Source organism: Danio aesculapii, chromosome 12 (assembly GCF_903798145.1).
Source record: "Danio aesculapii chromosome 12, fDanAes4.1, whole genome shotgun sequence".
In the NCBI taxonomy this organism is placed as follows: Eukaryota; Metazoa; Chordata; class Actinopteri; order Cypriniformes; family Danionidae; genus Danio; species Danio aesculapii.
This window is the reverse complement of record NC_079446.1, coordinates 33,009,074-33,027,518: the sequence shown is the minus strand read 5'-3', so window position 1 is coordinate 33,027,518 and position 18,445 is coordinate 33,009,074. Positions and strand designations below refer to the sequence as shown.

Genomic DNA, 18,445 nt, shown 5'->3' with positions numbered 1-18,445 from the left:
TATTATTATTATTATTATTATTTGATTAGATTTGTAATGTAAATGTTTTTTATATTTTGTATTGTGTGAGTATGCATATAAAGTGCATCCAGATAGTATTCATAGAGCTTCACTTTTTTCACATTTTTTTATGCTACAGCCTTATTCCAAAATGGATTCAGTTCATTTATTTCATCAAAATTCTGCACACAATACCCCATAATGACAACGTGAACGTTTTTTTTTAAATTTGTTCCAAATTTATTAAAAATAAAAAACCTGAAAAATCACATGTACATAAGTATTCCCAGCCTTTGCTCAATACTTTGTTCATGCAGCAATTACAGCCTCAAGTCTTTTAGAATATGAAGCCACAAGCTTGGCACACCTGTCTTTGGAAATATTTGCCCATTCCTCTTTGCAGTACCTCTCAAGCTCTATCAGGTTGAATGGGAAGCGATGGTGTACAGCCATTTTCAGATCTCTCCAGAGATGTTCAATAGAATTTAGGTTTGGGCTCTTACTGAGCCACTTAAGGACATTCACTGAGTTGTTGTGAAGCCACTCCATTGATATTTTGGCAGTGTGCTTTAGGTCATTGTCCTGCTGGAAGATCATCGCCCCAATCTGAGGTCGAGTACTCTGAACCAGGTTTTCATTCAGGATGTCTCTGTACATTGCTGCATTTATCTTTCCCTCTATCCCGTCTTCCAGTTCCTGCTGCTGAAAAACATCCCCACAGCATGATGCTGCTACCACCATGCTTCACTGGCATTAGCCTGGTGATGAGCGGTGCCTGGTTTTCTCCAAATGTAACACCTGCCATTCACTCCAAAGAGTTACATTTTAGTCTCATCAGACCAGAGAATTAGGTTTCTTATGGTCTGAGAGTCCTTCAGATGCCTTTTGGCAATTTCCAGTTGGGGAGTGGCTTCCGACTGGCCACTCTGGGGCCTGATTGGTGGATTGCTGCACAGATGGTTGTTCTTCTGTAAGGTTCTCCTCTCCACAGAAGAATGCTGGAGCTCAGACAGGGTGACCATCGGGTTATTGATCACCTCCCTGGCCCTTCTCCACCGTACACTCAGCTTAGATGGCCGGCCAGCTCTAGGAAGAGTCCTGGTGGTACCAAACATCTTCCACTTACGGATGGATGATGGAGGCCACTGTGCTCATTGGAACTTTCAGAGCAGCAGAAATTTTTCTGTAACCTTCCCCAGCCTTGTGCCTTGAGACAATCCCGCCTCTGAGGTCTACAGACAATTCCTTTGTCTTCATGCTTGGTTTGTGCTTTGACATGCACTGTCAATCCTGGGCCCTTATATAGACAGGTGTATGCCTTTTCAAATCATGTCCAATCAACTGAATTTACCACAGGTGAACTGCAGTTAAGCTGCTGAAACATCTCAAGAATGATCAGTGGAAACAGAATGTACCTGAGCTCAATTTAGAGCTTCACGGCAAAGCCTGTGAATACTTATGTACATGTGATTTTTATTTTATTAATTTATTTATTTTTTTATTATTATCCCCCCCCCCAAGCTTTTTATTTTCAATAAATTTGCAACAATTTCAAAAAATGTTTTTTTCACATTGTCATTCTAGAGTATTGTGTGTAGAATTTTAATAAATGGATTGAATCAATTTTTGAATAAGGCTATTACAAAAAATTGTGGAAAAAGTGAAGTGCTATGAATACTTTCCAGATGCACTGTATATGTGCTAAATTGAATAATGCATTGTACTGTAGTTCATTTATTTATTAGATTACTTCTTTATCTAAATCTTCTTTTTAGATTACTATCATTATCACAAATGTTTGTACACATTGTCAGTAAGATGTCACAAATTTGAAAACTGGAGTGAGGTTTTTGCATGCAGATCAGATTATTTTCTTTTTTTCTGAGTGTGTATCTAACTTTAACTTTGGCCTGAACTGGACTTCAATCGACAAGAGTCTCAAACCCTCAAAGGCCTTGACTGCTTTTATTCATTTCATTGCATTGTCTTTTATCAGAACAGATTACAAAATCCAAAGGTGCTCACATCTTATCTGTTGTTACGCTCAAATGTCAAAGTTCAGCTTGGACGTCCTTCCTAAACTGCTGTGATAATGATGCTGAGGCAAATGAGCTACGAAAACTGTGTGTGTGTTCTTAAGGTCATGTTGTGTCATGCTTACCTGAGGCTTATAGGTGTTAATAGGAGGTGTGACATGGCTAATGCATGCTAACAAGCGTTTTAGCATCCCAGTGGCCTCCTCGGTGGTCACTTTAACCCACAAACCTGTAAATGATGCATTGAATCAGCAAAATACTACTGCAAACCACCAGAGTAATCAGCGATCGTAATGAAAACTTGAGTATGTGAGTGGGAACAGCTGTTTACACCAATGAAAAAAGCTGAATACATTATTTCAACCTGATCTATGCAACTTTCTACCCAATTTCATGTCACACTGACCAGCATAGGCAAATGTCATAGTCCACATTTCATACTCACGCTGTGTTGTTTTACATTTGCATGTCCTTTTGTGCATCCAGACTTTAAAGGCACAGACTTGTGAATCTTGTGCAACATGCAATTACTTCACTGGACTCACTATAGCCATGATTCTGTTATTGTTCAGTCATTTGTATTATCAGGACGCAGATAGCAGCATTTGGTTCAAAGGTCACTCATGTGCTTGTTTTATTGGACCCGGGACTATGCCTTTCTCCTCAGTCTTCTTGTGGCTGTCACAAACCTCTACAAGGGACTGTCTCTCAGGATATTTTCTCCCAGTTTCATCTCCCGACGGAAACACCGGACACCTGCAGGTTACAAAGCATTTAACACCCTGAAAGGTACTAGCTTTCATTTTTATTTGTTTGAATATCATATACAGGTACATGGCATTATGCATAACTATCGTTCAGTTGCTGTGTAGGTATCAATTTGCATTTAGTTTTATGCATGTTTAAAATAAAAATGGTTGGAATTTGATTTACAATATATGTTCTTAGAGTTTACTTGCCTAAGAATATAATATGAAGTAGCTACATGGCTATACATGGGTTTGGTTATTGCATAGTACCTAGTTGTCATCTGATTTAAAGTATGATATGTACATGGTATGTGCTGTATATGCTAAATGAGCTGTTAAATGAAGTGTAACTTGTCTGTTACAGTTTGCACACTGTAGTTTTGTATCCATAGATAATGGTATCAATTGTTCTTGTTGAGATAACTGCTGAAGCGTTTATCAAGATATTTAGTATTATCACATTATTGATGTAAGCTGCAAAAAAGGGTTATTTTCATACCAAAAATGTAGTATGTAGTACTATAATAACAAAAATATTCAACATTTTTGTGTATTGTTGTCCATAAATGCTCAGAGTTAACAAATATTTCAAAGAGTAAAGAAAAGTACAGTAGGCAGTATATAATAATAATAATAATAATAATAAGGTCTCTTTAACTAGGGAAAACGCACCTCTTCAAAATAGCTTATGAATATGTTGTTTGGTTTAAGGGTTCGATTGTTGTTCATATTTTATCATTGTATTTTTTATGGTCTTATTTTACCTTCTTGTAGCACTTTAGGTGTAAGAAAAGCACTATATATATATATATATATATATATATATATATATATATATGTATATATGTATATGTATATATGTATATGTATATATGTATATATGTATATATGTATATATATATATATATATATATATATATATATATATATATATATATATGTATATGTATATGTATGTATATATATATATATATATATATATATATATATATATATATATATATATATATATATATGTGTATATGTATGTATATGTATTATTATCAGTAGTAATAGTAAATTTATATTGATGCATTAAATAACATCTACAGTGAGAAATGTCCTACATAAGCTATTATGTTAATGTAATGCATTCTAAAATTTAAATAACTAATTATTCGCTGTATTTTGATGATAATTTATTTATATCAAGACGTATTATGTTTTTGAACATCGACATGTCTGGAAGTTACATTCCAAATTTTTCTCTTTTGCACCCTTTTTGGAAAGAGAAACTTTGGTAGAATTATTTTGAGAGTGAATTAAGTCCTATGTTTTGAATATTGAATGTTCTGATTTCAAAAAAGAAACTTCACATGGGTGTCAGTCTATATCCTTGCTCAAAAAGCAACTCTTAATAGAGTTTACTCTTAATAGGAAAAGTTTATACATAAATAACTTTTTTTGCCTTTTACAAAGGGTATCTGATGCTCTTGAGGCTGGAAAAGGTTATATAACCATTGCTAGACTTTGGCCTCTATAAATGCATGGCTAGGTAGATAAAGTAACAGATGCAACAGCATTATTATAATAGCCATGTGTGTAATACTGGAGGCCTTGCATGTGGACGAACACCAATGTGGGATGTTAAAGGGATAGTTCATCAAAAAAATGTATTTCCTCACAGAATAAGTTTTTTCTCTTTAACTCAAATCAAGATAATTTGAAGAATTTTGGAAACCAACAGCCATTGATATTCAAAGTTGAAACAAAAAATACTATGAAAGTCAACGACTGCTGTTTTCCAACATTCTTCAAAATATATTGAACATGAGAACAGAACAAAGATACTCAAACAGGTTTGTAATGAGTGGAGGGTAAGTTTTAAAGACAGAATTTTAATTTGAGGGTGAACTATCTCTTAAAGAAGCAATTTCGCTGATATTTGGAGGAAAACTAATAAAAAATGCATAACTGACTTAGTTGAGCTAGACAGCAAGTTCATACCAGCAACACAAAGAAAGTAATCGGAATGGGGATTTGGAAATTTGATTTGTATGAATAAATCAAATCATAATGTAGACTAGTTAGTGGATATTAAAACGTAAAGATATTGTCACATTTACTGTGTTTTCTTTAGGTTACTAGTTCTCTGGTTTGCTACACCTGTGTTAATCCAGTAATTTGTGTTTGCTCTCAATGTTTAAATGCCTGTGTTTGTCACCACCTAGCAATTTTGTGTTTAAAAGTCATCTAATATATGTCCAAACGTAGATGTCTAGCCTATATAAATTGAACTGGGCATCTGATAATAATCCAAAAATAGACTAGATTAGAGACTTCCCATGTTTGATGACTGGTCTGTTTTTGGCCTATTGTTAGACGTCTATTAGAGGTTCACAAAATAGTCATGCCCAACTGGGCCTGGTTTCTCTCGAGTTTTTTTCCTTCACTTTTGTCAATTGGTGAAGGTTGGTCCTTGCCGTTGTTGCCACTGGCTTGCATAGTTCGAAACTTGTGGAGCTGCGCATTGATGGATTTGCTCTTCAGTGTTTGGACTTTTTAGCAGTGAAAATTAACCACACTGACCTGAACTAAACTTAAACTCTGAAAACTGGACTGACACTGTTTCAATTTACTATACTCTTATGTTAAGCTGCTTTGACACAATCTACATTGTAAAAGCGCTCCACAAATAACGATAAATTGAATTGAGTTCACAGGCAGCCCAAATTTAGCCTTGTTTTAGTCAAGATGGCCATGTTTGGACATCTATTAGACATATTATCAACAGAAAAATGCTTGTATTGGTTCTCAATGTTTAATTTGTTTTGCATTATTATTTATCCAGTTATCCATTCTGCTTTACTACTACTTAACCATGGTATTTTTTTCACTATATGTGCACACGTCATTGTTGCATTCAAGTAATGTCAAAAAGATCTCATCTACAAGTTACAAAGTTGTAATTATGAGCTGGAAAATGTATTTTCATCAGGTATTTCAACCTTTAATCTTATACAAAGGTCATACTGATATTGGTCAATATCTTGCCGCAAGATAATCAATGCCGCATCAAAACAACTGTGTCTTTACAGCGACCTTGTACTTCATATTCACCTATTTAGATATGGCATGTACTAATGTAGAAGTAAATATTCCCTTTTATTCTCAATACTGTTTCATTTTGTTTTTCAGTTGCTCCTGCAGTCGCTGTAGATTATGGAGTTCCTGTTTGAGTTTCTTTTCACGCCGCTGTCCACCTCAGGACTGGTGTTTCTGTTCAGTCTTGCAGCCGTAGCCCTGGTTCATCTCAACACGAGGCCGAAACCACTGCAGCCACCTACAGATCTCAACCGGCAGACTGTGGGTGTAGCGGTGAGTGCATCAGCTTCTCTGTTGAAGAATAAAACAACAAAATCATACAATGTACATCCAAACAAACTGCAATGTGGAAAAGTACATGTGATTTCTTAACCATAAAAACTGTTCTGAATGATTGTTGTGGTTTCTTACACTTACAGTATGCTCATAATATTTTCAGTATGTAGTTTAATGATGTGGAATTTTTTTAGAGTGAAAAAGTAAGCATTACCACAGATGTAAGATATGAGATGATGGTTAAATATTATGGTTGTTAATTATATTATAGATTATATATTAAATATTAATAAAATATAATATAGTGTCATTGGAAATTAAAAATTTATAAAAAAGCTGGTGTCTTTTTGTGAATATACCATAAGTTTAAACATTTTGTCAAAGAAAATGTAAAAAATAAATAAATAAATAACAAAATTGTGCAATCTTATTACTGTTTAAAATATTTGGTGTGAAATTAAAATATAACTTTCATTAATTCAGCCTGTAATATCCCATGAGGTTTCTGAAATCATTGAGAAACATATTTATATCAGTGTGAAAACAGTTGTGTTGCTTAAAGGGATAGTTTACCCCAAAATGAAAATTTGGCCATCATTTACTGACCGATTTAATGATCACAGATCTTTCATTTTTGGGTGAACTATCCCTTAAATGTTTTTGTGGAAAAAAACTTATATACGGTGTTTAAAATAATGTGTTTTTATTTTGGTGACTTTACCAATTTATTAATGTGGTAATTTGTATTTACAGGGTGGAGCTAGAAAATCCGCGCTTTTGAAATCTGACAACTTGATCTCATACATGTACGAAGATGGCAAAACTCTCTATGAAGTTTTTCAAAGAGGACTACGTGTCTCGGGTAAGAGGTCATGAGGCCAAATTTCAAAGCATCACCAAATATTAATATCTCTTTTAAATGATAATTTTAAAATGAGCTTAGGGGGAAAACACAAAATTCTGCAGTTGTCCCCTACAAATTAAAGCTAACAGATGCTGATGCAGTCTTGTAATTGATGTTCAACACACATAAATGTGTTAAAATCTCAGAAAAATTAGTTGGGAGTTTCATTAACCTTATGCTTTCATTTTAGCTTATATCGCTGGTGTGTCTATGAGATATACAATATTTAATCTGTTCATGCAGGAAATGGACCATGTTTGGGATTCAGAAAGAAAGGGCAACCTTATCAGTGGCTTAAATACAAACAGGTATTTGTACAAACCACAAATATAATTGTAAGGGTTGTTACTAGAAGGGATACAGTTGTGGCCGGATGTTAACTAGAATTGTTTAACTACTAAATTGTATATTATTAGTGACTACCCCCACCCCAACTCTCACAGTAATTAAAAATATAAATTTTTGTTGTTGCAAAAAATGCTATATTGATATGACTATCCACAGCTATATACTATCTAGACTTTACCAATTTTAAGCTCAGGGAGGACAACCAAGGTTTCTTTTCAATCCTTGCATCTGATTGTCTCAGGTTTCTGACAGAGCTGAATTTTTGGGCTCAGGACTGATCCACCGTGGACAAAAACCTTCACAAGATACATTTATTGGCATCTTTGCCCAGAACCGGCCAGAGGTGATATAAGAAGTCTAAATATCATTCAACATGTTCTAGATATCAAAACAAAACATCTGATTTTTGTCTGATGTAAAATTAGTGTAAAATAATTAAGAGTTAGTATTTACTATAGAACATATTTAATGAGGACACCTTCAAATAAATGTTACCAAATATTCTTTTCACAGTATTTTTTCCCTTTTCACAAGAAAATCACATGGGTCTGTTTAATTATTTAATATTTCCAATTATAATATTAAAGGTTAAATAAAAAAAAACACAAATATTCATTCATATTTAAAAGAAAATGTACAAAAACAAAGCCAATTAAATCATTAATCTGAATGATCAGATATGTAATCAATTGATTGCATTCTAGATCATGACCTAAAGTCAACATTATGTACTGTTTTTCTTTTTTTTGGTTCCTTTTTTTGTTTTACATGAGATTTGTTGGTCAAAGATGAGACCAAATTTGGTGTCCTCATCAAATAAAAGTTACTAAAGTGATTTCATATACAAATAAAGCATATTAAGTACAAGTAAAGTGTTTACTGTTTGAGATAATTAAAGCTGTATTACACCTTACACCTTTATTACAGCCAGTAAGACAGGTCTATTCTAATCCATCCTAATCCATTGGTGATACACCACTGTACTATACATGCGTATACAATACTAACCTTTCTGTCCTGTTTGTAGTGGATTATCGCAGAACTGGCCTGCTATACCTATTCCATGGTGGCAGTGCCTCTTTACGACACCTTGGGACCTGAGGCTCTTGTGTTCATCATTAATAGAGGTACTTAAGCCTGCTTGCTTCCATGCTTCATTAAAGGTGTTGGTCAGAGCAGCTTTAGGGATCACACCTGATGAACTCCGCTGACTTACATAATCCCCCAGAACTGGATGACTCTATTGTTCTGGTGACTTCTGTGTGCTTGCTTTTTTTCTTCCTCTAGAGTTTAATGTTTTGCTTACCTATAGACAATTATATATAGGTTACAACATTTCAAACAGCTTCGATTATTTATAATTCAGTAACTAGTTCCACTCAAACCAAGGTTTCTTTTAAAAATATTACTGTTAGTGTTATGGGTGGCACGGTGGCTCCGTGGTTAGCACTGTTGCCTCACAGCAAGAAGGTCGCTGATTCGAGTTCCAGCTGGGTCAGTTGGCATTTCTGTGTGGAGTATGCATGTTCTCCTTGTGTTGGCATAGTTTTCCTCCAGGTGCTCCGGTTTCCCAGTCCAAAGACATGCGCTATAGGTTAATTGGATGAACTAAATTGGCCGTAGTGTATGAGTGCATGTGTGAATGCGAGCGTGTATGGGTGTTTCCCAGTGCTGGGTTGCAGCTGGAAGGGAATCCGCTGTGTAAAATATATGCCGGAATAGTTGGCGGTTCATTCTGCTGTGATGACCCCTGATAAATAAGGGACTAAGCCGAAGGAAAATCAATGAATTTGTTTTATTTAGTTGGCTAAAATGCAGAAATCTGTCATAATTATTGGGGTGATTTCTAATAGACCAACTTTGGGGTCTCTAGACAACTTTAAAGCTTCACCACCAGTGCAAAAATTCTTTAACTTTTGAATGCTTTGATCTAGATGACTGAAATTTAAATTGCACTACATTCCAGTATAAGTACAGCATTTCATTTAATCTCTTTTCTATACTCTTAAATTTGTCCAGTTTTTGTGAAAATTGCATCTAACTATTGGAGTTTGTCAAAAATGCTTAATGTAATGCTTAATTGAAGAGTTCAGATGCAAAAATCTTCAAAGTGCCATCTAAAATTCTCTTCTAAAATGAGTATTTTTTTTAGGCTCTTGTATAAAGGTTCAATAATTTGATGTTTATGGCAATAAGTAGTTTTTATTGCATTTAAAGTAAAATATAGGAACATAAACAAAGGAGGCTGAAAAAGATGCTAATTTTAGATACATTTTAGGCAGCACTTTTTTGCATCTGATGCATTTAAAAAAAAAAAATCTTCAATTTTAAAGTTGCAGTGTCATTTAAACAATTTGACACATCGACTCAAACATTGACAGAGATTATCACCTGAAATTAAAACATAGCACCAACTAGTGTTCAATACTTTTTTTTGTTTGTTTTTTTTTGCAAAAATACTATTTTGAAAACTTCCTTACGTTCCTTGGTTTATGTTGATTGTGACTATATCTCATTTATAATTTTCCATTGCTTTTCATGTCTGCTATACCAAAGTGAAATGGAAAAACTTTTTCAATACTCCATCTTAAATATCATATAATATTCATTCATTCATTCATTTTATTTTCGGCTTAGTCCCTTTATCAATCAGGGGTCATCACAGCGGAATGAAGCACCAACTTATCCAGCATATGTTTTATGCAGCGGATGCCCTTCCAGCTGCAACTCATCACTAGGAAACACCCATATACTCCCATTCACACACATACAATACAGACAATTTAGCTTACCCAATTCACCTATAGTGCATAATTAATCAGTTAATCAGTTTTGAATGGTAATGTCATATTTTTTACTTTATAATTACCATATAACTTCCTCAGTTACTTTTTGACCTTTCACAAAAAACAGTTTAATCCCATAGTAATTTTGTACTACCTCTGCTTAGGCTCTTAAGTACTCCATGTCTCTCCACAGCAAACATATCCACAGTGATATGCGATAAGAAGGATAAAGCAGAAACGCTGCTTGATAACTCTGAGAAAAAACTCACCCCCCTGTTGAAAACCATCATCCTCATGGACTCTTATGACAGCGCATTGACCGAAAGAGGCTCTAAGAGCGGTGTGGACGTCCTGTCTCTGAAAGATGTAGAGGTACACTGCCAACGCTCTCTGATCAGCAATAAATAATAAAGCAATAATACAAAATATTAAAGCCTCTGTTATCTTTTGGCATCCCAAAACAGAATATATTTTTAAAACATGTGTGTTTTTTTTAGGCCCTGGGAAAGAACAACCATCACCGACCTGCTGTGAGGATTGAGTTAATTATGAACTGTGTTTTTAGCAGTGGTATTTATTAATGTATTTGACAAACTCGATGTGCTTTGATATTTTTTTTCAGCCCCCAAAGCCAGAAGACCTAAGTATTATTTGCTTTACCAGTGGAACCACAGGTAGGTTTGATGCAGTCTTCTTCATGACCACAAAGAAACCACATTTAAGCCACCTCTAGTAAATAATGTGGTGTGTTCAAACTGTATGAGGTTTAATTCAGTATTTTCTGCTTCAGGGGATCCAAAGGGAGCCATGCTGACCCATGAAAACGTTGTTGCAGATGCAGCTGGTGTGGTTAGAACCTTTGAGGTGCTGTATGTCAATGTGATGGCTACACGATTTTTACAAAGCCTCTGTTGGGGTGTAGATTTTTAATGTTGGATGCCAAACCTATATTTCTTCAGAGCGTCTTTGTGCCCGTTCCATCCGACGTGTCCATCTCGTTTTTGCCGCTGGCGCACATGTTCGAGAGGGTTGTACAGGTAAGCCGCTCTTTTTATATATGTCTCCAGCCGTCATCTTTGATGAAACATTGCTGAAGACCTTTCAGATTTCAAGCGTCATGTACTACAATCTTTTATAAATCACATAGGTGGATTTCTTTCACAGAACACTGGAGTCATGCTTGCTTGTTCTTATTTATGTGTATCAGACAGTGCTGTACGGTGTGGGGGGAAGAGTTGGCTTTTTCCAAGGTGATATCAGACTTTTACCGGACGACATGAAAGCCCTGCAGCCCACAGTATTCCCAGTGGTTCCACGTCTTCTGAATCGTGTTTATGACAAGGTATGAAAATACACACTGAGCCAACAATAGGGCTATATATTTTTTTTAAGGGTGGCATGGTGGCTCAGAGGTTAGCACTGATGCCTTACAGCAAGAAGGTTGCTGGTTCGAGTCCTGGCTGGGTCAGTTGGCATTTCTGTGTGGAGTTTTCTCCCCGTGTTGGTGTGGGTTTCCTCCAGGTGCTGTCTATCTGTCTATTTATCCATCTATCTGTCTATCTGTCTATTTATTCATCTATCTGTTTATCTGTCTATTTATCCATCTATTCGTTTATCCGTCCATCCATCCATCCATCCATCCATCCATCCATCCATCCATCTTTCTTTTTTCTTTCTTTGTACATATTAATAATTTTAGTGTCTATCCATCCTTCCATCCCTCCCTCCCTTCCTTTCTTCCTCCCTCCCTTCTTTCATCCATCCATCCATCCATCCATCCATCCATCCATCGGCACCTATTCATATGTAACATAGGCCAGCTAGTAGATGTGACAGTGCTAGCAACTAATGATAGCATCGTTGTAAAGTAGAACCAGAGGAGTAATTTTGGTGCCTTGACCCGGATAGGAGTGAGGTTTAGGGGTGAGTAACAGAAATCACCTAGTAAGAACTTTGTGGGTAAGGTTCTCACTCTCAGGGCATAAAAAAGGCACTCTAGTATACTTTAGTGTTCTTCTTAGCATATCCGCTTCTCATGCTGGACACAGATGTGAAAAGCTTGCTTAGTTTGTTGTGAGATGAACCAAAAGGGTTAAAGTGGGCCTCAGGGTTAAAGTTACTCTCCAGGCCTCAAGAGTGCACTAGTAACTGTGGTCTCTGGTAAGGCTGCATGATATCAGAAAAGTCAGACAGTCTTGCAATATTTTCTTTGTCTGGAATTTGTATATTGCGATATATTGAGATACAGCAATTCAATAATCATGTGTAATATAGCACAGTAGGGCTGTGCCATTAATTGAAATCGTATCGAAATCGTCTTACAGCATGATTTTCCAGCAGTATGCTATTTGAACCAATCATGCAGTGCGTTTCCTTTTATGAAATGCAGCATAACAGAGCGCGAGAACAGGAGACTGAGCTTAGGCCTGCATAAACAGGGATGGCGAGTTCACAGGAGGACTTGGTGCCAAAAAAACAACATCTGTGGTGTCAGTTGCTGTCAGTAACTGTCAGTTACATATTGCATCTAAAACTGTGTGGAAAGTGCGAGGTGCCTCGCCTCCTTCAGCATTTTCAATGCAATTTGCGCTCTTGTCGTTGCTAGGCGACCATCAACCATTTTTTTCAGAGGATGACAAACTAAAAAAACCATTGCTGCAGTTTTGATAAGTTGTAATTATGAAGAAAATTCAAAAGCACTGGGTGTTGGGGTGTTCTGTGTTTGTCTGAGGTAATTAGTCTACCGAAATGTGTATATTCTATACGAAGTAAGAAGCTGATCGTTCAGTTCTTGTTATGTTACTTGTGATGCACTTGCAGCAAAAGTTGAGATCTAGTCAACTAGGTCCACCTGAAATACGCAAGCGCGAAAATACGCAAAAAATAGTAAACAAAATCTGTGGACAACAGTACATAAGTACACGCAACTATGGTTAAGCAGAACATCAGAGCTCTACTTGAGTTTGACGGCGCACACACACACACAGTAGTCTATTTATTTGCTTTTGTCTGTTCTAGAGACACCTTTACTAGGTGATTTTTATTTTTTTGTGCCTTATTTCTATTTTAGAGACATGTTACAGGTCTTTGATAAATATCTAATTGTTTTCCTTTGGAAATATGTTTCACACTGTAAAACGTCTGTATTATGTCAAAATCGTGATTAAAATCGAAATCGCAATATTGTTCAAGAAAATCGTGGTAGGTGTATTTTGCCCAAATCGTACAGCCCTATAGCACAGTATAGTCTTCATCGCATCAATAATTATACACAATTAAACTTTGTTAAAGCTTCAAACTATACAACCTCTTGGTTTAAATTCGCTTGAAATCTTAGTCACAGGTTTAAAAACACATCCAAATTAAAATCATCATTTAGCATTCATGTTAGAATGCCTGCTTTGTAATCTGCATATAAAACTGAGGTGACATGACTTAGATTTTGACCTGAAACCCATTGTTAAAACATTGTGAAAAATGGGTATTCAATCAGAGTAGCACAAGAATTTTCTTACTTGAATCTACTTGAAGTGAATAGTGGATCCTGTAAGTGTTTTTTGGTTGTAAAAAAATGTATTGAATCTGTTTTAAAGGGTCACACATCAAATGTGTAATTTTGGAAAATGTTGTTAAAAATGTAACTGCATGATCTCGCATTTCATAATCAATGCAAAACGTATCATCATGTGATTTATATATGTGTAAAGGCCATGTAGTTTTTCATTAAGGGGAGTGTAAAAATTTTGTATGTGCTCCATGTTCAGGCTACAAAATGTTCTGTACCCTGAAGGTGTATACTCAAATGTTGTATATGAATTTTTCTCAGCTTGTACAGTTACACAAAGAAAGCCAATAAGCAGCAATAAGTCATTCATTGTCCACTTTCTACGGTTTTCTCAGGTCCAAAGCGGGGCCAAGACTCCATTTAAGAAGTGGCTACTGAACTTTGCCATTGAGAAGAAATGTGCAGAAGTCAAGCAGGGCATTATCAGGAACGACAGCATGTGGGACAAACTCATCTTTCACAAAGTGCAGGTATCCACAACTGACCAGATGGGAATTTGTTTTAATTTTGTGATACTCCTTATAAGGAATGGTTCTGGAAAATTCACTGTCTTTTTCAGGAGTCTCTCGGAGGCCGTGTGAGGGTGATGGTTACCGGAGCTGCTCCTATTTCTCCGTCTGTGCTCACTTTTCTCCGGGCATGTCTTGGATGCCAGGTGAGAATGGAAGAAACTGGAGTGTGATGACAAAAATAAGTGGCTGTATGGTTTCTGTTTTTACTAGAAAGTAGTAATGTGTTTTTATTAAACATACCTACTATCAACGAAGCATGTGTATTGATCCAGTGTCACAGTGACTCAACACTGACCTCTTTATCACTTGTCTGTTTCCAGATATTTGAGGCATACGGCCAGACTGAGTGCACTGCGGCCTGCTCTTTCACCATACCAGGAGACTGGAAAACTGGTGGGTTATTGTGACTTAAAAAATAAGTAATAATTAATTGAAAATTCCAAGATTCTTTGGATTTATTGGGCTTAGTAGGTATGGGTTTGAATAAAATATTAGTTTAATACTGTGAAGGTCTCATAACATTTCTTACAAATTTCAAATACAAATATTATGTGATTGAAAATAAGGGTTATTCCACCAAATACTGATTTTTGTACACTTCACTAGGATTCTTCAAAAATAAAAGATTTGGAAGAATTGGAATCCATTAAAATCCTGTATAAATTATAAATCCCCATTAAAGATTTTTATTAGTGCTAGGCAAGCGCTATGAATACTTTCTGGAGTATATACACATGCATGCATACATACATACATACATACATACATATCTATATCTCTCTCTCTCTCTCTATATATATATATTATATTTATACATGCATAGAATGCTGATTTACATTTTTTATGCTTGACTTTAGGGCATGTTGGAGCTCCTATTCCATGTAACACTATCAAACTTGTTGATGTTGAGGAAATGAACTACTTTGCATCCAATGGTGAAGGAGAGGTAATAGAACACAATTTTATAAACCATAAACCGATATGTCACTAAAACATCTTATAGCTTTGGATTTTCATTTCAGATTTGCGTCAAAGGGACAAATGTTTTCCGTGGGTACCTCAGTGATCCAGAAAAAACAGCAGAGGCTTTGGACAAAGATGGGTGGCTGCACACTGGCGATATCGGCAAATGGCTGCCTGTGAGACTCCAATTTTAGAATCATACATAACAATATATATTTACAAATATACAAAACCTTGGTAGCCAAGGTCACAAAACTAAAGAAAAATGTAAAGCTGGATGTGATGGATACTGAGCTTTGACTTTAAAATGACATTAAATAGTCTATATTATAATTAGTACATGATTAGTCTAGTTGGCTAGTTAATTTTTAAAGATTAAAATGTTGTTGCTTATAAATGGATTTAAAGGATAGTGGGTAAGATTTAAAGATTTATTTTGGGTGTAAACAATTGTTACAGTAAGACATTTTAGTAAGGGTCTTCTGTAAATCATGGTGAAAATGTTTAGTCTTTATTTGCTCACAAATTAAGCATTAAACAGAACACACACACACACACACACACACACACACACACACACACACACACACACACACACACACACACACACACACACACACACACACACAAATACAATAAAATCTCTAATACAATAAATTTTAAATGTTTATTTTTTTTGTGATTATCAGAGCGGAGTGCTGAAAATCATTGACAGGAAGAAGAATATCTTCAAACTGGCCCAGGGTGAATACATAGCACCGGAAAAGATTGAAAATGTTTACATTCGCAGCGCTCCAGTTGCCCAAGTGTTTGTACATGGTGAAAGTTTACAGGTGAGCTACTGTCAACTCCTAGCTTTTTTCCCGATTAATAAAAAAAAAAGCTCAAAATGAAAACTATCATATCGATTAATAACTTTAAATTGAATGTGTCCAGTCCTCTTTGGTGGCCATAGTGGTGCCAGACCCTGAAGTATTGCCAAGTTTCGCAGAGAAACTGGGATTGAAAGGTTCACTAGAAGAGCTATGTAGAAATCAGGTACGCTGTGTGTACTTACAAACTTTGCTTAAGAAAATACCTTTTTTTTGCTAATATTTTACTTTTTTTTTAACATTCATGAGATACAGTAAAAGCTCTATAATCTTTATCATTTTGTAGGAACTCAAGAAAGCAATCATCTCTGACCTCAACAAGTTGGGTCGTGAAGCAGGGCTGAAGTCTTTTGAACAGGTAGGCATTTCTCTGATCTGTTATTATAATTATCTACCATTACTGTTCAATTACTTCCATCTATAGGCCATATGCAGTTCATGCATTCAGACACATTAAACAGGTTAACATAAAACCATGCTTTTTCATTGTTAATAACTGGTATTAAGATGCATTTTGATTTAAGGAATGCTCTTTACACCATTTACATCTTTTTTTATTATTCATTTTTGTATAGGGTTATGGGTAAAGGGTTATGGGCAGGTGGGCTTTTTCTCATCTCATCTTAGCCCAGGTCTGACAGCAAAGAACTTTTTTGTCAGTCATAATACACAATGTAACTATAGAAGAGTCAAGCTTTAAATAAGAAAATGATCAACTCTTTTGTGACTTTTTTGTTTTTTTTGAGATGCTAATGGTCTAATCTGATTCAATGATTAATGCTAAGCTAAAAGTGCTCCAGCCAGACCCAGAGATCTGCTGAATGGATTTAAAAATGGTAAAACTCAAATGTTTAATTTTATGGAGTTATAAAATTAGCTCATACCTGAAAAAAGTGGAGTGCTTCTTTTAAAATAAAGAGATCTGAAAATAAATCCAAATGAATTGTTGTATTATGCCAGTATAAGAGTGTAGTTCCTAGCCATATCGGCCTAGAAAATAGCAACTTTCCGTCAGTCATCGTACACAATGTTATCTATAGAAGAGTCAAGCTTTAAATAAGAAAATGATCAACTCTTTTGTGACTTTTTTTTTTGGTGAGATGCTAATGCTCTAATCTGATTCAATGATTAATGCTAAGCTAAGCTAAAGGTTCTCCTGCCAGACCCAAAGATTGGCTGAATGGATTTAAAAATGGTCAAACTAAACTGTTTAACTCTATGGGAGTTGTAAAATGAGCCTAGAGTATATCCAAAAAAAATGGAGCCTATATCCTAAAAGTGCTCCTGCTAGACCCAAAGATTGGCTGAATGGATTTAAAAATAGTAAAACTGAACTGTTTAACTTTATGGGAGTTGTAACATGAGCCTATTTCAAAAACAAAGTGAAGTGTTTCTTTTTGAAATAAAGAGATCTAAAAATAAATCCAAATGACTGGTTGTTTTCTAGGTTTCTGAAGATGAACAATTACTTAATAAGATGCTAATGATTTTGTTCTTTTCTTCCAGGTAAAAGACCTGTACCTGCATCCCGACATGTTCACTATAGAAAACGGCCTCCTCACTCCAACACTCAAAGCCAAACGGGCAGATCTCACAAAATACTTCAGAGTTCAGATTGAGAGTCTTTACGCCAACATGTAGTGCACTACAAAAAAAAAAAAAAAAAAACTTTGGGGTTCACATATTTATGAGTGCTGTCTGCATTGTGATGTTTTTTCTATATTTCCTAAAAGATGACATATTTTGTTAGCACTGCACTGTATCAGCCCTCACCGCATTTATTAACCTGTTCCCATTACACTCTTAATGCCAGTCAGAAAAATAAAAGCGTTGTCTGGTTCTATTTGAAAGCAATTGTTTAAACAGCCTTGGAAATTTAAAGAATGTTCATTTATTTTGGTTTTCCCATCAGAGAAAATGGTAATACAAAATTGAAATGTGGTAAACACCGCTAAAAACGCTTTACTTAGTTTTTGTCTTGTTTGTAGTTCAGATATCTAAAAAAAATATTAAATTAAGAAGTATTTTTAGACAAGGTAAACATATTGTCTTTTTTTCAGAAAGATGTTAAAATTGAGTTTTTTTTTTCCTTATCTCAAGCAAAATATTCTTGTTTTTGCTTTGAATTAAGTTTTTCCCTCACCCCATTGGCAGATTATTTGACCTACAATTTTATTTTGGCTCATTATTTCTGAAAATAAGACTTTTTTTTTGCTCGTCTAGAAAATGCTTAAAGATTTAAGATATTTGGACTAGAAATGCACTAAAAAAAGACTTTTGCTGCTTCAACCTACTTATTTAAAACAAGTAAATTCTTGTTTTTTAAGGACAACTTTATTGTTCTATATTC

At 35.2% G+C, this 18,445-nt stretch overlaps 1 protein-coding gene across 1 annotated transcript; it reads left to right on the top strand.

Annotated features, from left to right (window-relative positions):
- Positions 1–2,688: 2,688 nt before the first annotated feature.
- acsl5 (acyl-CoA synthetase long chain family member 5) lies at positions 2,689–17,945 on the top strand. Its single transcript, XM_056470049.1, has 21 exons — positions 2,689–2,825; positions 5,963–6,142; positions 6,899–7,007; positions 7,293–7,357; positions 7,639–7,740; positions 8,425–8,524; positions 10,377–10,555; positions 10,681–10,713; positions 10,806–10,857; positions 10,974–11,047; positions 11,143–11,220; positions 11,391–11,525; positions 14,084–14,218; positions 14,308–14,403; positions 14,581–14,653; positions 15,118–15,206; positions 15,283–15,399; positions 15,913–16,056; positions 16,160–16,261; positions 16,382–16,453; positions 17,602–17,945. The coding sequence occupies exons 2-21, from the start codon at positions 5,987–5,989 to the stop codon at positions 17,734–17,736; spliced, it is 2,046 nt and encodes a 681-aa protein (XP_056326024.1). The 5' UTR covers positions 2,689–2,825; positions 5,963–5,986; the 3' UTR covers positions 17,737–17,945.
- The last annotated feature ends 500 nt before the right edge of the window (positions 17,946–18,445 follow it).